The 19,797-nt window shown below is 30.2% G+C and overlaps 7 protein-coding genes across 7 annotated transcripts; 2 read left to right on the forward strand and 5 right to left on the reverse strand.

Moving 5' to 3' along the window:
- Positions 1-627: 627 nt before the first annotated feature.
- Positions 628-1,439, reverse strand: LOC113791227 (uncharacterized). Its single transcript, XM_027340976.2, has 2 exons — positions 1,289-1,439; positions 628-1,225 (listed from the first exon to the last, which is right to left on the reverse strand). The coding sequence occupies exons 1-2, from the start codon at positions 1,314-1,316 to the stop codon at positions 816-818; spliced, it is 438 nt and encodes a 145-aa protein (XP_027196777.1). The 5' UTR covers positions 1,317-1,439; the 3' UTR covers positions 628-815.
- A 77-nt stretch (positions 1,440-1,516) lies between these two features.
- On the forward strand, positions 1,517-2,896 carry LOC113791207 (tumor protein p63-regulated gene 1 protein-like). The gene is made up of 3 exons (XM_027340955.2): positions 1,517-1,865; positions 1,921-2,097; positions 2,156-2,896. The coding sequence occupies exons 1-3, from the start codon at positions 1,654-1,656 to the stop codon at positions 2,727-2,729; spliced, it is 963 nt and encodes a 320-aa protein (XP_027196756.1). The 5' UTR covers positions 1,517-1,653; the 3' UTR covers positions 2,730-2,896.
- Positions 2,746-4,723, reverse strand: LOC113791217 (uncharacterized). Its single transcript, XM_027340965.2, has 2 exons — positions 4,042-4,723; positions 2,746-3,186 (listed from the first exon to the last, which is right to left on the reverse strand). Exons 1-2 carry the CDS (start codon positions 4,464-4,466, stop codon positions 2,886-2,888), a joined length of 726 nt encoding a protein of 241 aa, XP_027196766.1. The 5' UTR covers positions 4,467-4,723; the 3' UTR covers positions 2,746-2,885.
- LOC142646265 (uncharacterized) lies at positions 3,273-4,036 on the forward strand. The gene has a single exon (XM_075824684.1). It carries the CDS (start codon positions 3,438-3,440, stop codon positions 4,002-4,004), a length of 567 nt encoding a protein of 188 aa, XP_075680799.1. The 5' UTR covers positions 3,273-3,437; the 3' UTR covers positions 4,005-4,036.
- A 924-nt stretch (positions 4,724-5,647) lies between the features above and the next one.
- Positions 5,648-7,598, reverse strand: LOC113791195 (uncharacterized). The gene is made up of 3 exons (XM_027340944.2): positions 7,441-7,598; positions 6,706-7,323; positions 5,648-6,634 (listed from the first exon to the last, which is right to left on the reverse strand). Exons 1-3 carry the CDS (start codon positions 7,519-7,521, stop codon positions 5,909-5,911), a joined length of 1,425 nt encoding a protein of 474 aa, XP_027196745.2. The 5' UTR covers positions 7,522-7,598; the 3' UTR covers positions 5,648-5,908.
- A 3,802-nt stretch (positions 7,599-11,400) lies between these two features.
- On the reverse strand, positions 11,401-14,091 carry LOC113798787 (sodium-dependent glucose transporter 1A-like). Its single transcript, XM_027349373.2, has 3 exons — positions 12,934-14,091; positions 11,981-12,869; positions 11,401-11,920 (listed from the first exon to the last, which is right to left on the reverse strand). Exons 1-3 carry the CDS (start codon positions 13,619-13,621, stop codon positions 11,587-11,589), a joined length of 1,911 nt encoding a protein of 636 aa, XP_027205174.1. The 5' UTR covers positions 13,622-14,091; the 3' UTR covers positions 11,401-11,586.
- Positions 14,092-15,970: 1,879 nt separating this feature from the next.
- Positions 15,971-16,417, reverse strand: LOC113798510 (uncharacterized). The gene has a single exon (XM_027349067.2). The coding sequence runs from the start codon at positions 16,333-16,335 to the stop codon at positions 16,093-16,095; it is 243 nt and encodes an 80-aa protein (XP_027204868.1). The 5' UTR covers positions 16,336-16,417; the 3' UTR covers positions 15,971-16,092.
- Positions 16,418-19,797: the final 3,380 nt, after the last annotated feature.

Raw genomic sequence — 19,797 nt, forward strand, 5'->3', positions numbered from 1 at the left:
AAAAAATATTGATCCAAAAAACAAACGAGAATCTGGAAAAAATTTCATACTTTTTTAAATATCATTATTTCAAATAATCATTTTTTTTACTCTTGTCAACAATCTTGTAAAAATCATGAGTTTCGAATTTCAACCGAATAAATTCGATTCGACAAATCAATACGTTGAATTTGTTTTCAGAAATAGTAAATTGAATGATTTCACATTGTTTCAATATGTTCATCATTATTTTGACATTATATTAAGATTTTTGATAAAAAAACTGGAAAAAATTTATTCTGTAGTGCTATTCATTCGATGGAAAAAATTCATTGTTATCATTTAGAAATCCATAGCTTTTTTTCGGATCTCTGTTATGAATTTTTGTTATCAAAATCAAATCAATAATAAATTGTCAACAATTTGAAAGGAAAAAGAATTTGAAATAAACAACAATGATGATGTTGCCATTTCAAAATACACATTCAATTCGTGCAAAGAATTTCATGAATAGATAGAGAGAAAAAATGAGAGGGCTCAATGAAGCCAAAAATTGATCAAATCGATAAATCATTCGCTTTCTTCGGGTTTTTCGAAACATTTGTTGGAATTCTTCTTTCATTACATTCGAAAAAAAAAGTTCAAATGTGTATACACAGCTCCGTTTTTATTTTATACCATTTTTTTTGTCACATTCTGGTCCCACAGATAACATAACCGGAAAATGAACTTATCAAACATAAATCATTAGGTTTACAAAATGGAAGCAAATTTTAGCTGCCATTAAACAAAACGTGAATATTTCCGTCAATTTTTTTTAAAGATATTAAGTTTAATCAGTAGAATTTTCCTTGTGCCACAGGAGGTGCCATTGTTCCCATTGGTGATTGCATTGTGGGTGATGGTTGCATTACATTCATCATCGGTGGTTGTTGTTGTTGTTGTTGTGGTAATGGAAGAATTCCTGTAAATTTTATTTGTTGTTGTCCCATAGGGATTTGTGCTTCATTAAATGCCATTGGTGTTACTGTTCCCATTGTTGCATTCTGAAACGGAGATTGAGCTACAGTTTGACCATATGGAGTTATGACTTGTTTTAATCTTTGATGTCTTTGATGTATAGCCAGTAACGTCCTTATTAGTTCTTCTTCGTCTTTCCATTTTATCTTTCTTGGCATGAAGAAATATCGAAAACATAGAATCAATGATAGCATTATACTACTTGTGGTCATTCCAAGCATAAATACTTGAATGTGTTGAAAAAAGCTTAACAATTTTAAAAAAATATCATGATTACTATTATACTTACAGTATACTGATGTACTTATTTCCCCCATTTTTCAAGATTTTTTCTTTAACTTAATTCAATGATTAAATAGAATTTTACATCTTTATTAGTTGTAGAATTGTATTAATTTAAGAACTTTAATTATAAATCAATTTGTCGAGATCGTTTCTGGAACACATTCTCTATGAACGGTCACTTGTTTTGATTCTAAGAAGAATATTCTGTTTTTATTGACACACTAAACTTTTGCTAAGGAAACTAAAGAATTATCTTATGAGATATAATTCCTTTTCAATTCTAGTCATACAAAAGTTTTTTCATAAATTATTCTATATATTGATGAACCAGACAAAATTGAATATCGTCAATCAAAGAAAAAGAATGATATGGGAAACATTTTACTTCAAAATTCACGATTATCATTGAAAACATCATCGATGCCGAATTCAACAATGAATCCAAGAATCGTTGAAAAATTGAATCGGATAAAATATTATTTTGCATCACGTACATCAGCTTATGATGACATTTGGAACATATGCTATCGTCTTTCGGATGAGATTCAAGAACAAGTCCTGGATGTGTTTATCTTGACATTGTAAGTTTTATATAAACTGTGAATAATTTAAATTTTAATCGCTTAATTTTTTAAGTATTGATCATTGGGATAAAGAATTGGAACGCTATGTTCTACTATGTGAACGTAGCCTTATTCTAATGGATTTTGATTTCGAACGTCTTGAGATTCGACAATTATTCATCTATGATTATGCTCGTTTCAATTCAATACGTATTGGTCCATTGATTTATCCACAAATGGCATTAAATTGGTATGTTGATATCCTTATTTTGCGATTAATTTATCTTATGAATTTGTTTCTTTGTTAGCTCTAATCATCGGTTCAAATATGCCATACGATTTCAATGGGACTCACATAAGCCGTTACACAATCGTGACTATTGGAATCCATGGTCCAAAGAAATACCTTGGATCACATTAGCTCAACATCCCCTAGTCTTTTATATTGATGATTTATTGAGCGATGAATATATTAACCACGATGTTTCGAATGGTTCCTCTTTTATTGAAGATCAATATTTTACCGAAGAATACCTCCAACTAATTCGACGACGTTTTTCCATTGAAACCTTCCATGATAAATTGATGGAAATTTTGAATTCGTTTCAAGTACAACCTGTACTCAATTATCCACGACTTATAACTATATCTGGATTGGTTTTATCATCAAATTCAAATGATGATGAAAGTCAGCCATTGATGTTGAACACGGCGCTAGAGGATGCTGTCCGCCGTAATGTTTTATTTGAAATGTATCATTCATCTAATCAATCTCTTACCATCATACATTATGCATGTATAATGTGTGATAATTATTTCAATATACCGTCTATGCTATTTAATCGAATCAATCTTGGCTATTATCGCCTTCGTTTATTTTAAAACGTTTGATCTCATGTTGACACTACTGTATTCATTTTAATTATTGTTAATATTGGTTTTGATTGAGAAAAAATCTAAATTCATTTTGCTAATAATATGAATAATATATGTACAAATTGGGTGCCTATCATGATAATATTTATTATATTAAATATTCTAATCAAGCATATCGATCTCTTTCACTATGAATGAACCTGTGGCGGGTGGATCTCTTGCCAAACGTATTAATGCTTTAATCAGGCTTTTGACCAGTTCTCGTTGTGATTGCATTAGTCGAGCTCTTAATTCCCATGGTTTAAAATAGCCATCATTAAAATTAGGTACATTTTGTCCAAGATTTCCGTCCAATACACGACCGTTGGGCAATTGAATAATATCTCCAAGTATGTCTAAGCCACCATGTTTGGTCACCAATCTTCGTTGAGCCTCGTGCCAATATTTGCCCGGTATTTTTTTCCTGTTAATGAAATTAATTATTAAATTATAATGTCAACAATATTATTTATTGCTTTGAAATAATCGGCTAGCACTTGTATATTTCGCTTTGATTTGTTGAAAAAATTGGTAACTTATTCTGATTCAATCATTGAACGAAAAAAGAAATCTTCATTTAAAAAGGCAAAAAAACATAAGAAAAAACGTCGTCGTCGTCGTCGTTCTTCTCCGTTGAATCAACGACGAAAACAGTTGGAAAGTAAACTTGATCAAATGATTGATAAAGATCTGGAAGAATTTCGTAAGATTCCAAAAGACCAACTGCAGAAATTCATGGCTACATTGTTACCCGAAAAACTAAAAGAAGAAAGCCATTTCGAAGAACTTCAGAAAAATTATATAAATCCTGTACGTGAAATGATACAAACATCACTGGAATCTGCTGGTCAATTATTGAATCAAATAAAGCCAGGAACATCAACTGAGAGTTCTTCTAGTGAAGAGGATGAGGAAAGTACGGAAGATGAAGAACAAAGTAGCGAAGCAGAAGAAGAACAAGAAGAAGAAGAAGAAGAGGAACAACAAGATAATGATAGCAAGACAACATTAGATATTCAAGAGACAACTAAAAGTGTGAATGGAATCTTATCCAAACAACCAAATCCAAGCATCACAATATCAAAAACACTTTGTGTATCTGATCAAAAAATTAGCAATAATGTATCTATAAATCTATCCGAAATGAACAGAATGATAAAAGACATGGAGAAAATGACAAAGATTGTCGATCTGAATCAAAAACAAATGAATAAATTGCCACAAAAACCAAGTAATAAATAAGTCTTTAAATAAAAATGATTTTGAATCAAGCACTTACTTTTTATACAATATTATTGGATGATAATGATGATGTCTGACTTTTTTGTATGGAAATGGCGGCTGATGAATGGACGAATAATGTCCGGCAATTTGTTTCAATGAATGTGGAACAGCTTGTGGTGATTCAGGATACATTTTATGATATTTAGGTTTTTTATACGTATATTGTTTTGCGGATTCTTGTACTTCAGCTTCAGCAATAGCTGCTAATGTATCTGCTGAAGCATGTTCTTTGATTAATGGTAAATATTTGGCTGTATCAACTACGACGAATTTGGTTTTGGGTCGAGATTTTTTCGATTTACTAGGTTTAGCATATGCAAATATAGTGTAATCCATGAGTATGATTAGACAAAAGCCGATAATGATCAACCATATTGATGGCACTTTGAACTGTAGTTGAGATCTTCGTATGCAAAACATTTCAATAGTTAAATTTTTTTTGAAAACAACCCTATTCCTATGAATGATGAACACAACAAAAACAATATGTTCATTTGAATCGAATGTTTTTTTCGGTAGTGATGATGATGATGATGATGATGATGGTTAAATGTTAAGAAATTTCGAAGCGAAACTTATTCATGTGTTTAAAGAAAGAAAAATGTTCATATGCGGAAAATAATATTTCCAATGACGGTTATATCGAACACCACGGTTGAACGATCATTGGGTTTATCATTTTTTAGAACTCAAAGTTTCTGAGAGAAAGAAGAGTTAGTTTTTAACGTGTGGCGGTAACATGGTAAAAACAATTATAACAAGGATATTGATAAATATTTTTATTCAGCTAATTTAAGCGTTTTCAAGTGATAAAAACTAAAATTATAACCAAATTGAAGAGAAAAAAGTCAAAATATATTCCAAAAACGAGAGTATTTTCGCCGAACAGTTATGAATGTGAAAGTTTTTCATCTTATATCTTATCCGGTTCGAAATCATCTATCAATTTGAATTTAAGACATATAGCGAACATTTTTAGCATTATTTTGTTTCAAACCTATTATATAAATAGGTACATGTCATAATATATATGTCAATTCATTTATTGATCTCTTTCAATATCGGTGATTATTATTCATAATGGAAAAAATATTCATTACTCAATGTTTGTATTACTTGTCACTTTGATTTTTGTGGCAACCCTTCGTTTAACTTCCGTTAACTTTTGTTAATTATGTTTAGCTATTTATCCTGATCAATGATGAAAGCGTTTCCATAATTAAAATGATCTAGTCTGATGATGATGAGGTTTTTATTTTTCTCTCTTTATCTTTTTTTTACTCTTCAAAATAGATTGTCGAGTTTGTCGACGATCTATTTTCGATATTTATTTTTTTAAATTGAAATCGAACAGACTGATGTATACATTCGAATAATCTTAAACCTGGTTATATAAGGAAATTATCAAGGAAAAAAACTTAACGAAATATTTCGAAATGATATATTGATGGAAAAATGACGGATTTTATGAAAATTTTATTTTTACCAAGAAAAAAAATTATTCATTAATCTTGAGAAGAAAACTAATTTTGGAACAACGTATAAAGGGATGCAAATATGTTTAAATTTTAACTTAGCAATAACTAAGTTAAGAAAATTAATTAAAATCCATTTTTTTTGATTTTTTTATTGTAAAATTTAAGATATCATTCGATTAGGAAATAGGGACAAAATATAAGACAAAGATTGAATCGTTTTGGTAGTAATCGGTTTACATATCTCTTTTGATAAATTGTCAATTTTTCAATAACAGTCATTGATTTAAAACTTTCGCTTCATGTCTTCAGATAACTAGATGGGCAGGATGTATAATGATAGTATCATTGTAAGGATGGGATCAAAAGAAAAATTGTGAAACTAGTTTATTTTTGGGTTGGGTAGGATGAAGAGCTTCTGGAGCTGTAGCTGCTGTAACCATAGCTGGCTGGTTGGACCGAATATGAGGAACCATATGAACCACCACCGAGCAAACCAGATGAAATGCCGTAACCGGAACCTTGGCCGGAACCGTAACGAGCACTGTATCCTAAACCGTAACCAGAAGTAAGGCCGGAACCGTAACCTGAAGCAAGGCCGTAGCCTGAACCGTAACCGGAACCGTAACCAACGACACCAGCAGCTGGAGCAGCGATGACAGCGTAGGTAGCTGGGGCAGCGGCAACTGTTTGGACGGCTGGAGCGGCTTGGACAGCATAAGAGACAGCTGGGGCAGCGGCAACTGTTTGGACGGCTGGAGCGGCTTGGACAGCATAAGAGACAGCTGGGGCAGCGGCAACTGTTTGGACGGCTGGAGCGGCTTGGACAGCATAAGAGACGGCTGGGGCAGCAGCTTGAACAGCAACGGCGGCTGGGGCAACGCGTTGTTCAACTCGAGCTTGTTGTTGGTAGTATCCTCGTTCTTGGCCTCGTGTCAAGACTTGGTGGACTGATTCTTGGACTGGTTTCAATTCTTGAGTGATTCGTCGGAATGGAACAATGGTTTCGTGGACATCTTGAACAACTGGTTTGACGATGTCTTGTCGCAAGACGTCTGGTTGTTCTTCGTATGATGCTTGTTGTGGTTCAGCTGGGGCAGTTGGAACGTGGTTCTATAGTGATTTGAAAAGGATAAAGAGATTAAAATTTGTCTAAAGTCTTTTAAAGATGAAGTTATCCTTACTTGGGAGGCAGCCAATGGTGAGGCTTGGGTTTGGAATTCCAAGTTGATTGGTTGGACATTTGGTCCAATGACAACGGTGTGAGCGACTGGAGCTTCTTGGGTGGAGGGAGCATCGACAACTTCAACTGTTCGTCGTGATTCGATGGCAGCATGAATTGGACCGGAAACTTGGGTGCTTTGGGCATGAATGGCTGGAGCGGCAGCATATGAGTAAGCTGGGGCAGCAGCTTGAACAGCAACAGTTTGAACGGCTGGAGCGGCTTGGACAGCATAAGAGACGGCTGGAGCAGCAGCAACTGCTGGAGCGGCTTGGACAGCATAAGTGACGGCTGGGGCAGCGGCGACTGCTGGAGCAGCGGCAACGTAACCGATAGCTTGAGCTGGAGCCAAAGCGATAGCTCGACCATAACCGGCACCATAACCTAAACCGGAACCGTAATTAGCTCCATAACCCAAACCGTAACCATAGCCAAGACCACCAAGACCGGCAACACCAGAGATACCAGCACCTCGGTAGTATGAACCACCTAACTGACGTACACCACTTTGGTAGTATTGATAATTTGCTGGTTGGCCGTAAACGGCAGCAATCAAGCTGGCAACAACGAACAAGGCGAACTAAATAAAATGATAAATATTAGAATATGTACAAATAAATTGGGTGATAAGGTTAGAGAGTATATAGAAAGATATTCGAAGAATTGAATCAGATCGAAATTCATTCAAATTACTAACTTTCATGTTGAGGGTTTTGTTGTATCGATGTTTTTCCAAAAGGGATTTAATCGAATGATGATTTTCAAATAGTGATTCCATCCATTTATATACGAAATGAATCCCATTAAGGAATTATGGCACAATGCAGAGCAAAGCTTAGCCGCTATCGTCAAAAGTCGGTATCATAAATCGTCTTAGAATTAAAACAACTAGTTGGAAATGGTACGATAATTAGTATGGAGGATGGAATTTCAACATTCACACACATTTCAGGTTAAAATTTCAATAATGAGGCAACCTTTTTTTCCCCAATGATTCGTCGATTATGTTGATCATAATGGTGATTTATATGAGCAGGCATTGATTTCAATGTACATGAATGAATGTATGAAGATAATGGCTTTTCAACAAAGAAAGATACACCTCTTTCTTTCCAAAGCCATCTAGTTTTAAGCATACGAAGGATATTATCAAATAAGAGAAGATGTTTTGTTTCAATCATCATCAGGATCATTATTCGAATTGAAACGTGTTCCAGCAATTCACGTACGAACGTATATTATGACAAATCAACTATTGATCGATATTATTTTCAAATGAATACCTATGTACAATGATAGAGAATAGAAAATTGAAATAGAAACATGCACTATTTCAAATTCTAAATATTCAATATCTATTAGTCAAATTATTCTTCACTACTATAAGATCATCATTGATGAAATATCGGAATTTGGCTTTTTTTAATTAAAAGATGATCAATCAATAATTGATATGACTAAATTAAGGGTTTCAAGTTTATCAATTAATTTGTTAACTAAAATGGAAATTTTAAAAAAAATTTCATATACATAAAGCTTCACTAAGTTTTTTTTTGCTTTTAATTCCATTAAATGATGATGACAATTTCGCATTGTATGACAAGAATGATAATATTTAAAGAGAATTTTTTTTGAAAATGTCAATTCAAGGTCAAAATTGTCATCATCATTACAGATTGAATTATGAATTTCATTCTTTCTACGTAGGGAAAAAACGCCGCAAATTCATGTCTGAAATTGAAATGAATTTAGTTTTTTTTGAAAAGATCAAAATTTGATGATAAACATATATACGTTGAAGATGAAAACAACAATGTTCAATACGACGAGCAAAACAAAAAAAAAGATGATCTTGAAATATTTGTCGTCAATGAATGAATTGCTTTGTTGGAACCGACAGAAAAATAAAATGATGATGTGTAAGTTCATAAAAGGATTTAGAATTTATTTTCCTGTTTTTGAATTATTCTTCAGGCATTAAAAACAAATTATTAACAATTTTCAATAAAATGATTTCATTGTTCACTGACATAATTTGAATGAAAATTATTAATCATCATCCACGTGAAAATTAATTAATTTGAACATTTATTTACAATCTTTAAATGATTCATCCGAATTTGAAATAAGAAATTTGAATTTTTTCCAAATAAATTCATTAAATGTTAGAATTGTTGTTTTTTGTTCGAGAATGTCAATTATTTCAACAACAGAAATATTGATTGATCGATTGACTGACCAAATTCTTGTTGATCTTGAAATGGAATTAATTTTTATTTTTGCAAAGATAATTTGAATTAATTTATTTCAAATCTTGAAAAACGAGTAAATTTTCGATACATATCAGTAAATCAATAAACATAATGATGATGATGAGAGTTTCGAGAAGGAAAAAGGATTTCAAGATTGAAAATATCGATTTGAAATGTATGATAATGTTCAATACTTTGAAAAAATATCCTTTTGGAAATTTCAAAGATTGTAATGAGAGTACCAAGTGACCTTGTTACATCTTTTAATTGTTCTACGATATTGATAGACGTCATCATCAACATCATCATCATCATTATACAGTTGTATTATTCATTCTGGATCGGGTACGTGATTTTTTCAAATTTTTAATTCGGAAAAATTTGTAATAATTAAAATATTGAAAATAAAAAAATCCTGATGAATTGATTAATGGTACGATTTTGAAACAAAAATGAAAAAACATTTATGCAATAAATTCATTAATTCTCAGAACTTTTTCTTGAAAAGAAGACTTATGCTCAAACGAAGATTGTTACCTCAATGAATACGTCAAATAATGTGCGCGAGGCTTTTGAATAAGCGTGAAATTTAGATCCTGATCAAACAAAAGAGGCGCTAAATCTTTTATAATTTAAACACAAAATTGGTAATGAAAAAAAACAAATGCGAAACTGAATTTTCAATTGACAATCAATCAATAATATGGAATTATGTTTATAAAACTATTCATTGAGGAACAGACTTTGTCTGACATTTCAATGCCAATATCAATGATGTTCAACCGACCACTCACGAACACTCGATAAAAACCACATTTTCAATTTATTACTTTTCATTAATTTATCAATTGTTTATCTTTATAACTAAAGATTGTATAATAATCCAAAGTGATGCAAAATTTTTTCCAATGAATATATCTGAGACAACAAAAAAAAACTTTCCGCAATTGAATCGGGATGGCGTTAGGTTCGGATTTTGTTCTTTTTTTTGTAATAAAATACAAATTACCATAAAAATAAATTCACACAAAGATTTGTATTAGATTTAGTTTTTTTTACAAAATATAATCAGATAGTAAATTGATGATGATCGGATTTCCCATCGGATTTTTGAATCTAGATATAACCGGACTGCAATTTATTTCTATTTTTTAAAAAGCATCATTATTCAGAATTTTTATCATTGATCGATGATAAGAATTATTTACGTCTTTATTGCAAACCACGAATTAATTCTAATTCAAAAAAAAAAAAAAACGCTTGTTAAATTATTATATGAACTTTTTATCAATTGTTTTTCATTATATCATATTCAGTCTTCGATGAAGATCACTGCTAGCCTTGAAAATGTCAAACCGTTTTTTTCTTCAACAACATCATAATGTTATTTTTTTTGAAAGTTAAGAATCATAAATCTTTTATTTATATTTTCAATCATTTTAGTTCCAAAATTGAATATTAAGAACAATTAATGTGTTTTTTTTTGGGAAGAGCATCGATCAACAACAGTTGTTTACTTTCGAATCTCATCATTAAATGGAATTTTTTTTAATGATTAATGACATCAATATGAATTCTCGATTATGTTTATCTTAATTGATCGAATATTTATCTGTAAAGAATATTTTTAGCAAAATTTTATCGATGACATACATAACTAGTTTTATCTATAAAATCATTATATCAATGTGGTTTAATCTAATAAAATGTTTTATGTAAATAGTCAGGAATTTTCATTGATAAACAGCAAAAATAATTACTTATTTTTTATTCATACTATGGAAAAACCCATCATATTGACGACAAGTTAAAACATTGATGAATTGAATATTAACAAAAAACAAGATAGTGAAATGAGCATCATCATTGATTTTAATTATTATCAAACTTTTTTTCAAATTTAATCAATAAAAAATGATGACTGCACACTGGTATCTGGAATTAACAATCATCCATCAATAAATCCTTTTAAAATTGTCATTGAATGCAAGATGGTCAGATATTTTTTTTCTTTCTACAGCAACATTTTTTTGACGAAAAAATATCACATTGTATTGAAACGGATTAAAGACTTAAGCTCGATTTTTTTTCAATCATTACCAAAAACGGGCACATTTCCACGTGTACATGATGATGGAAAAGATTTTCCTCTTTTAAATGTTTCAAGGTTTTATTTTTCTCATCATTATCGACATCATCAATCATATTGAATGTGTTAAATGGGTAGAATTTTTGTTGCTTCTTCATTTCAGAAAATTTAATATTTTGAAAAGTTTCAAACTTCTTGATGAAGTTATCCGAAAGAAAAAATTCCAATAACTAATTGCCATTATCATTCAAAGATTTTTTTCTCCATTTGGAATGGTTGTTTCAAAAAAAAACATAAATAAATTCATCAATGTTGATTATGATTATGATATCGACGTTTATAATTTATTCAATTTTTCAAGATTTTTTTATTACTTTTTTGTGTGAAAAAGAAAAAATTGTTTTTCTTTTTCATTAAGACAATGATAAATATGGGATTATAAAATCTGCTTGTATTTTTTTACTGAAATTGAAAAAAAACTGTATTGAAATGTCTGGAGTTCTCATTGCGGTGGAAAAGACAATTGCGATAAGGTACGTTGTTTGATTTTGGTCAACATGGCCGGATTTTTCATTAAACGATCCTGTATCAATTTTACTTGTCGTTGACGAATTTTCGTAATGAAATGCATAACGATAAACAGTAACAAGGCAAAATTGGAACAGAAAAAACTTAGATATACAAGATACAATGGTTTTGAACAGATTTCAGCCAAAAGAATAGGAAATATTGCCGTACCAGCTCCTCCTGCAAACAAAAATATTGATCCAATCACATTCGTAACATTAATCTGATGTTCTAGAAAGGTGTATGCAGTAGCATAACATGATGAAAATCTACAAAGATGTAAGAAAAATTTTATAATCTAAATGAAGCTTAATTTCAAGGATACATACCCAAAACCGATGACAATGTTACCGATCCAAAACCATAACAATGATGATTCAGAACAACTCAAAAGAATATAGTTACCAATGTTCATTAAAATAAAATTCAGATAAATCATGTGTTCTGGATGAAAGTGGAAAGAAGCCCAAGTTGCCAAGAGACCACCAATTGCATACGCAGAACCGGTTGCTGCTTCCAGATTGGCTGACATTGTGCCATGTATTGGCAATGGAACAGCGTTCGAAAATTGTGCCAAAAATTGAAAAAACGTAACCTCAAGTCCATAGTAAGACCAAAGCATGACAGAGCCAAGAATAATAATCGATATTATGTAGAAGGATGGCAATGAACGCTTCCAAAGCTCAATCTTTTCCGATCGTGTAAGCTGCTTAGGCATTTGCTGATCAAATGAAGCTGGTAATTTTCGCTCCTTAGGTGGCACATAACGTTTATATAAGAACAGTCCAAGAAGAATAATCCCACCAGCAGATACAATTAGACCGGTAATCAAATATGGGATGAAAAGTGTCCGCCGTCGGTGTTCAATTTCATCATCGGACAAAATGCTTTCTATTTCAACTGATTCACTAGATGAACATCCTTCGGAATCGCCTGAATGCAAAAACTGAGCTGATATTAATGGAGCAGTAGCAACACCAAGACCAAAGGAGAAATGCAAAGCTTGAAGTAATGGTCCACCACCATTCTGAAACATTTCAAGAATCCAAACATGAAAACCAACATCGCAGGCACCGGCAGCAAAACCGTTTACAACGGCAATCAGAAACAGCCACAGAACATCTGGAACATATGGAGTGACCATCAATGATGCGCCAGACAAAAGTAGTAAAGCAATCAAAAATAACTGCCGATTTACATAGTCAAAAGCGATGCCACCTATTACGAAATAATAAAACATGAATCAGACATAAAAAGGAAAAAGAATCCTACAATTACTCACCCAATGATCCAAACGTATAAGCCAATTGACGATAAACAACAAAATAGGCAATACGATCGAATGGAACGCCCAATATTGATGAAAGATCATTAAATGTAGGACCAAAAATGTAATCATTCAAAGCAAGTGAATAATAACAGAACCAAAGAACAGCCGAGGTAACCAATTTATAACGTTTAGTCATAATCTGCGTTTGAACTGGACCAGAACCCCATGATACCATTGAAACAGTGCGGCGAAGATCTTCACGTTGGTATTGATGAAAAAAAGCTTCATCACTACTTGCAATAGATCCGGCAATCGATATTGCACCTAAACCATCACTTGTTGATCTTGGACAGATATCAGGCTTCCGTTTAATACGTTCATCTTCTTCGGATGGTTTGAAAATGTTCATATTGCCTACGATGCCAATCTGCTTATTATGCCGAACAAGCATACGAATCATCGATAATTCATTTCGTTCCGCTATTTCTCGTTCTTCACGTAACCGACGTTCTTCATCAGTTTCATCAAAATTTGAACCATTTTCTCGTTCCGTTTTGGAACATTTTTGTTCACTAATTGTTAATGGCTTAGTCATCATGGATGAAGCAGACGGTTGTGATGATGATGGTGGTGGCTTTGTTTCATCCACCATGTTGATAACAGGTACAGTAGATTTGGATTCGTTGTTATTTTTATCCATTGCTCGTATCTAGATCAATAGCATATATTTTGAATTCGGTCCAATTTTTTGGATAAGGTGTATGATATTTAAAACGTTGTTTACTTAATAACCAATCAACAATACGATCGAATATAAATTTAATATTCACACGACCGATAATACATTGATCAATTATGATAATAGGGTGACAGGCTCCACCAAAATTTGTTCTTAACGGAACTATTAGGATCGATTTGTTTTGATGATTCGAACGTTTACGAGTAAATTTTCTTTTCCACTTATTATAATTATTAATTTTAATATTTAAATTGATTGTTGGCATGAAATGTAAACGATAGAACAAAAATTTTTAATGAAAAAAATAAAAATTGCAAAAAAATCAGAAATAAAATGAAAAAAGGATCATGAAAAAAATACGAGTGTTCTATAAACAATGGTCGAAACGAGTGACACCGATCGGATGAAACTCGATTATGACCAAATTTGTCCCAATTAGACATACATAAATACTGTGATAAAAACCAAAAAAAAGTGAAAAACAGAAATTTAATTGATATTATAAAAAAAATCTTATCAACAACAACAAAAAAAAAAAAAGAAAGAATTAGAGATACTAAAATGTAATCAAACATAAATTGGGTTACATAAAACAATAGAAAGTCAGGATTTCATGCTGCCTGGATCCATCACAACTAATGATAATGGGCCATAAAAAACCAAATACATCTTTCTAACATGTGGATCATGTGTTTGATATACATCACTATATTTATATGATTTTTGATCATTTTTCTCCATGCAAATATATTTCAAACATATTGGCCATAGAGAAATTCTATATCTGATTCTTATATTGAGATTGATGAGTGAAGGAAAAAGACAATATTCAAGATCAAGAAGACTTTAGACTTTCATTGGGTTCGCTTCTTTCTAAATCATAATAATATGAATGAATCATATCAAACAAAAAAGATCAAGATCATACTATGTGTTTTTGTTGTTGTTGTTGTTGTTTTGAACGATATCCTAACCTTGAATATTAGAAAATTTCAATAATTCAATTCAATCTAATCGAAAACGTTAATCAATTAAGCAAAATCTGTGAAATTTTTATCATTTCCTTTTTTTAAAAATTAATAATAGAATATAAATCGTTAAACCAGTCATATTGAGAATCATTGATTAAATATTTTTTTTTAATCCAGATAATTTTTTTCTAAATGACATTGTTAACTATAGTTCACTGGAAAAAAAATTGTTATTCGATTAACAAACAAACCAAAAACATCCTTGGATCATCATTGATCATTACCATCATTATCATTATTATCATCATCATCATCAAAATAAGACTCCTACACATTTAAGCCTTTTTGAATGAAAGACAACAAAAAAATAAAAAATTAAATTTCGCACATCAGAAAAAAGAATACACGTGGATTGATATACATATGCACACAAACAAACAAATTCCACGTTGTAACAAATTGAAAAATAAAATTTTAAAAAAACTGTTCAATGAAAAAAAAATTTCTCATACCTGCCCTTTTCTTTAAAAAAAAATTTGAATCATATTTTTTCCAAAAACAAAAAAAAAACAAAATTATTATTTGTCACTCGGACATCGACAGGTGAAAAAAAAGATCTAGAAAATAATAATAATAATAATTTATAACTTTAATGATCTTGAATTAAAAAACATCATCATCATCAAACAAATAAAATTTTAATAAAAATCTGTTGTTTTTTTTTAAATTTCGGATAAGATCATTTTCTAACGGCTTTTTGTATTAATGTTTTTTATTATGGCAACAAATAATAATGATTGTACAACAGTATACTGTGGTCATAAAATAATTTGAAATTTTTTTTTACCAATTTAATGACGATGTTTTTTTCCTCTTTTTGTGTGCGTGTTTCCATAGTTTGAATGTAAAATAGGATTGTTTTTCTCCGAAATTTTTCTGTGTAAATGTTTGGTCAATTGTGAATTATGATAATCATTGATACTAATAGAAAACAATTGGCGAAAATTTCCAAATTTTTATCAATTAAACAGAAAAATAAAAAATCAGAATAACTTACCCAAAAAAAAATATTAGGATGTTGATAGTATAAGATGATATAGATAACAGAAAAATAATATTATCGGAAAAAATGTGTACAATGATATTGGTTGGCCTGATGATGATGATAATTGATCAAATGTGTTTAGTCTAAATTTTGATGTCAAATTAAATGGGAAAAAATCATGTGTGTACTTTTTGATTTGTTTGTTCGTTTTGATATTTTTCTTTCTGGTTTGCAACAAAAGGAACTTGACCCAAATTTTTTCAAATAAAAAACATTTAATAAAAGTTAAATGAATTGATGTTTAAAAATCAATTTTAAATATTTATTCATTAAAAAAATACAAATCAGCAAAATTTTCTTAACAAATATAGTTGAATGTAAAAGCTCCATTCGGATGACAATAGTTTCAGGAATTCTTAACGTCTTCGTCCTAAAATAACAGTACCATCACCAAATGCACCGAATAATGAACCCAACGTTAGCATATGACCGAAATGACCAAAACCATCATGTCCACCATGTCCATGACCACCGTGACCAAATCCACCAAGAATGATAACATCACCACCACTTCTTGCTTCGACTAATGATTGAATCAATAATGATATGATGAAAATGATAGCCAATATGAATCGTAATCGAAATTGATTTGAATTCATTTTTGGTAACAAAGTAAATGCTATGAAAATTATTTGACAAAAATCTGTTCAAATACAATGATATGACAGTTGAAATGATTAAAGGAACGATTGGCGGTTTTTATATGAATTTAGTGGATTAGATTTCACAACTTAAAACAAAGAAAGAGAAAGTGAAAAAGCCAAAGACCATCGAACCATATCAAAGATTATTGATTTTTATTATATTTTTTTGATATCAAAGAAAATAAAATGTCCCGGACACATTTAATATGTCCGTGAATTTAACAATCAAATAAATTGATTGAATAATTACATTCATTTACACTTCTGTATTGATTAGATGATGATTAATGATGTGTGCGTGTGTTGTACCGAAATCATCATCATTTTTTCCATTCAGCATCATTAAATTTAGATTTCAAAATTGAAAATGATAATTTAGATAATCATTCAATCATATTCGAATTGATAATGAGTTTTATTTGCATAATCAATGGCCATGAACTCGTATTGTGAAAATAATTTTAGCTTTTTTAATTTTTCGAAAACAATCTTATTTGAAATAAATGTCAAATGATCCAAATCAACAAGTGTTGCGTGTCAAATTACACTAGGGTGTGCAAAAATGTATCGAAATTCATGAATCAAAAATAACAAGGAAAAAAACGTTGAGGAAAAAATTCGAAAAATATCTGACCTATGAAATATTTGGTCAATTTTATTTCTGGTTCAGAATTAATAATGATAATGATGTTTATTATTCGAATTCGAATCATTTTGTAAATGTTGCGATAGATGGCGATATTAAAGCGAAAAAATTGACAACATTCTTCGAATAAAACGAGAAAAAAAGAATAAAGAACGAAATTCCGCAAGATAGTTTTCCATAACATGAAAAAAATCAAATCAAAAACATCTCATACCAAACCTCAAATAATAATAATCATAAAAAACAATGATCATCGATAACCGAAAATAAAACCAAATATAAACCAAACGAAATTGATTGCGTATAAATAAAATAAAAACAACACTGAAAAAAAATAATACAAACGACAAACAAACCATAATTCCAAACTGGAAATTGTTGAAATCAAACATAGAATCCAGAAAAAATCGAATGAATTCAAACAATAACAATTGGTATTATAATAATAATAAAAAGAAAAACGAATAACAGAAAAAAAAGAAAAGAATTGTAACAAATTGTTGTTTTTAGATTTGAAATCTATATACAATCCACACATATCAGATGTCATTTCAGTCAGTTTGTCATTGTGTGCGTGTTTTAGTGATCCAAAACAATAAGACAAACGATGTTCCAAGCTAAACCAAAAACAAAAACAAAATATTTGACCAAATTGCCAATCGTTATTGTTTTCTGGATACATATACCTCCTAAAATGTGGTAATTCACTTGGTTTTTCTTAGTCAAAAGTTCTTTCATTTTTTCTTTTTATTTCTTCTTCCATTTTTTTTATTCACTCACTCTATGGTTATATATGTTACTATTGTTCAAGAATATTTTCTTTTCTTTTTTGCTTTCACATTGTGTTTATTATTACGAAAACGAATGAAAAATTAAAAGAAAACATTTCGGAAAATACAAAAAAACAGAATTGAAAGAAACAGAAAAAATTTCTTTTCTTTTCTTTTTTTTCACAATATGTGTAATGAATGTATGTATGCGATCGAAAGAATAATATTTGTTTGCAGAATCGGAATGAAAATGAAAATAAAAACAACAAGAAATACCAGAACCTGCACATGACAATGATGATGATGATTGTGGTTGTGGTGATGATGAGAATCAGAATCGTCGAACCAAAGAGAGATCATTAGTTTAACCAGAAACGGAAAACAAAACAAAAAAAACGAAACAAAACAAAGCCACAAGAATTTGTTTCTTTCTTTTTTTTCACTCTCACAAAAATTGTGTTTCGATAGATGTTTCTGAATTGAATAATGACAAAATAAAAAGAAAATGTACATTTTTTTGCTGTTCTGGTTATAGTGTACAATCCAGTAACAGCAGTATAATTGAAACGAAATATTTTCCATATGAATATGATGAAAAATATTTCAATGTGATAATATAAACAACAAATCAGTACAAAACATTCAAATGAAAACAAAACAAAACAAGGCAAAAATTTTGAATCATTTTTTTCAAAAAAAAAAAAACAAAAACAAAAACAAACCGAATTGAAAAATTATTATTCAAAATAACAAAAGAAAAGGAAAAATTTCCTATTCAAAAAACACCCATATATATCGATTATCGTTACTTTTTTTCGGTTTTACTTTCTTTCTAACGGCAGATTTTTTGTTGTTGTTAAATTTTATAAAATTGTAAAATAATAATAGGAAAAAAATTCTGAAAATAATGCTAATGATTATGAAATTATGGATCGTTTCTATATGAAACGAAATAAAATGAAAAATCAATAGATAAAAAAAGCGACCTACAAAATAGAATTTAAAAAAATGAGAAAAAAAATTCTACTGTCCGGTTCCAACAAGTTTTTTTCAAACCAGCGATGATAATATATGTGTTTTCCAAAATGAAAAATGTTTTTCTGTTTTGTTTGTACAATAATCATAATCGCGAATATAATAATAATCATCATAATTATCATCATAATCATCATCACCATAATCGTTATTAAATAGCCATATATTTCTATCGACCAAACTAAATGACTATACCAAATGGTGCCATCATCATGATCATAATATTCCTTTTAGGTGTCTTTTTTTTTGCTTGTTTTATTTGTACCACTACTCATTTCTCCTTTATTAAATCCAAAGTAGAAGATTCGATCGTTTCGATGTAATTACTTATGGCGTCCGATAATATTCGTATTTAACAAATGTGTTATTTTATCATTTTTAGTCTTGTTTTTTTTTGTTCAACTACAGTGAAAATTCAAATTCAGCCAACCGAATAGGCGAAAAAAACCACAATAAAATTCATCATCATCATCATTACCACGCTAGATGCCCATTATCATCATCATTTTTGGAACATATCCACACAACATTCGTTCAAAAGAATAGAATACCGAAAACTAAAAAGTCGAATCATTATTTCATGACCATGTATTCATGCATTATATCTATGTTTATATCAATACTAGAACTTACTTATATTGTTGTTGTTTACAATATTCTTTCGTACCCAAAATATTCGGTATAAATTGAATTTTAATTTTTTGTTACATTTTTTTACGGAATTAAACTAGATAGTTTTTTTTATTTCAGTAACGCCACCAAGCTAGATATAATGCTGAATGAATGAAAATTTTATCGATTATTTTTTTTATATTTTTAAAGATTTCCAAGATAGAAAGAGAAAAATATTAATTTTTTTTCCTTTGGTCATCATTTGGATCGAAAAATGTTTGTGCTTTAGCGTTTGCAAAACATTGTAAAAGAAACAATCATTTCGGCATCTGGGTTCATCATCGTTGTGTAAGC

Source organism: Dermatophagoides pteronyssinus, unplaced genomic scaffold (genome assembly GCF_027571235.1).
Source record: "Dermatophagoides pteronyssinus isolate colony J.1.1.1.1 unplaced genomic scaffold, Derpt_VIB-CSIC_2022.12 sq0002, whole genome shotgun sequence".
NCBI lineage: Eukaryota > Metazoa > Arthropoda > Arachnida > Sarcoptiformes > Pyroglyphidae > Dermatophagoides > Dermatophagoides pteronyssinus.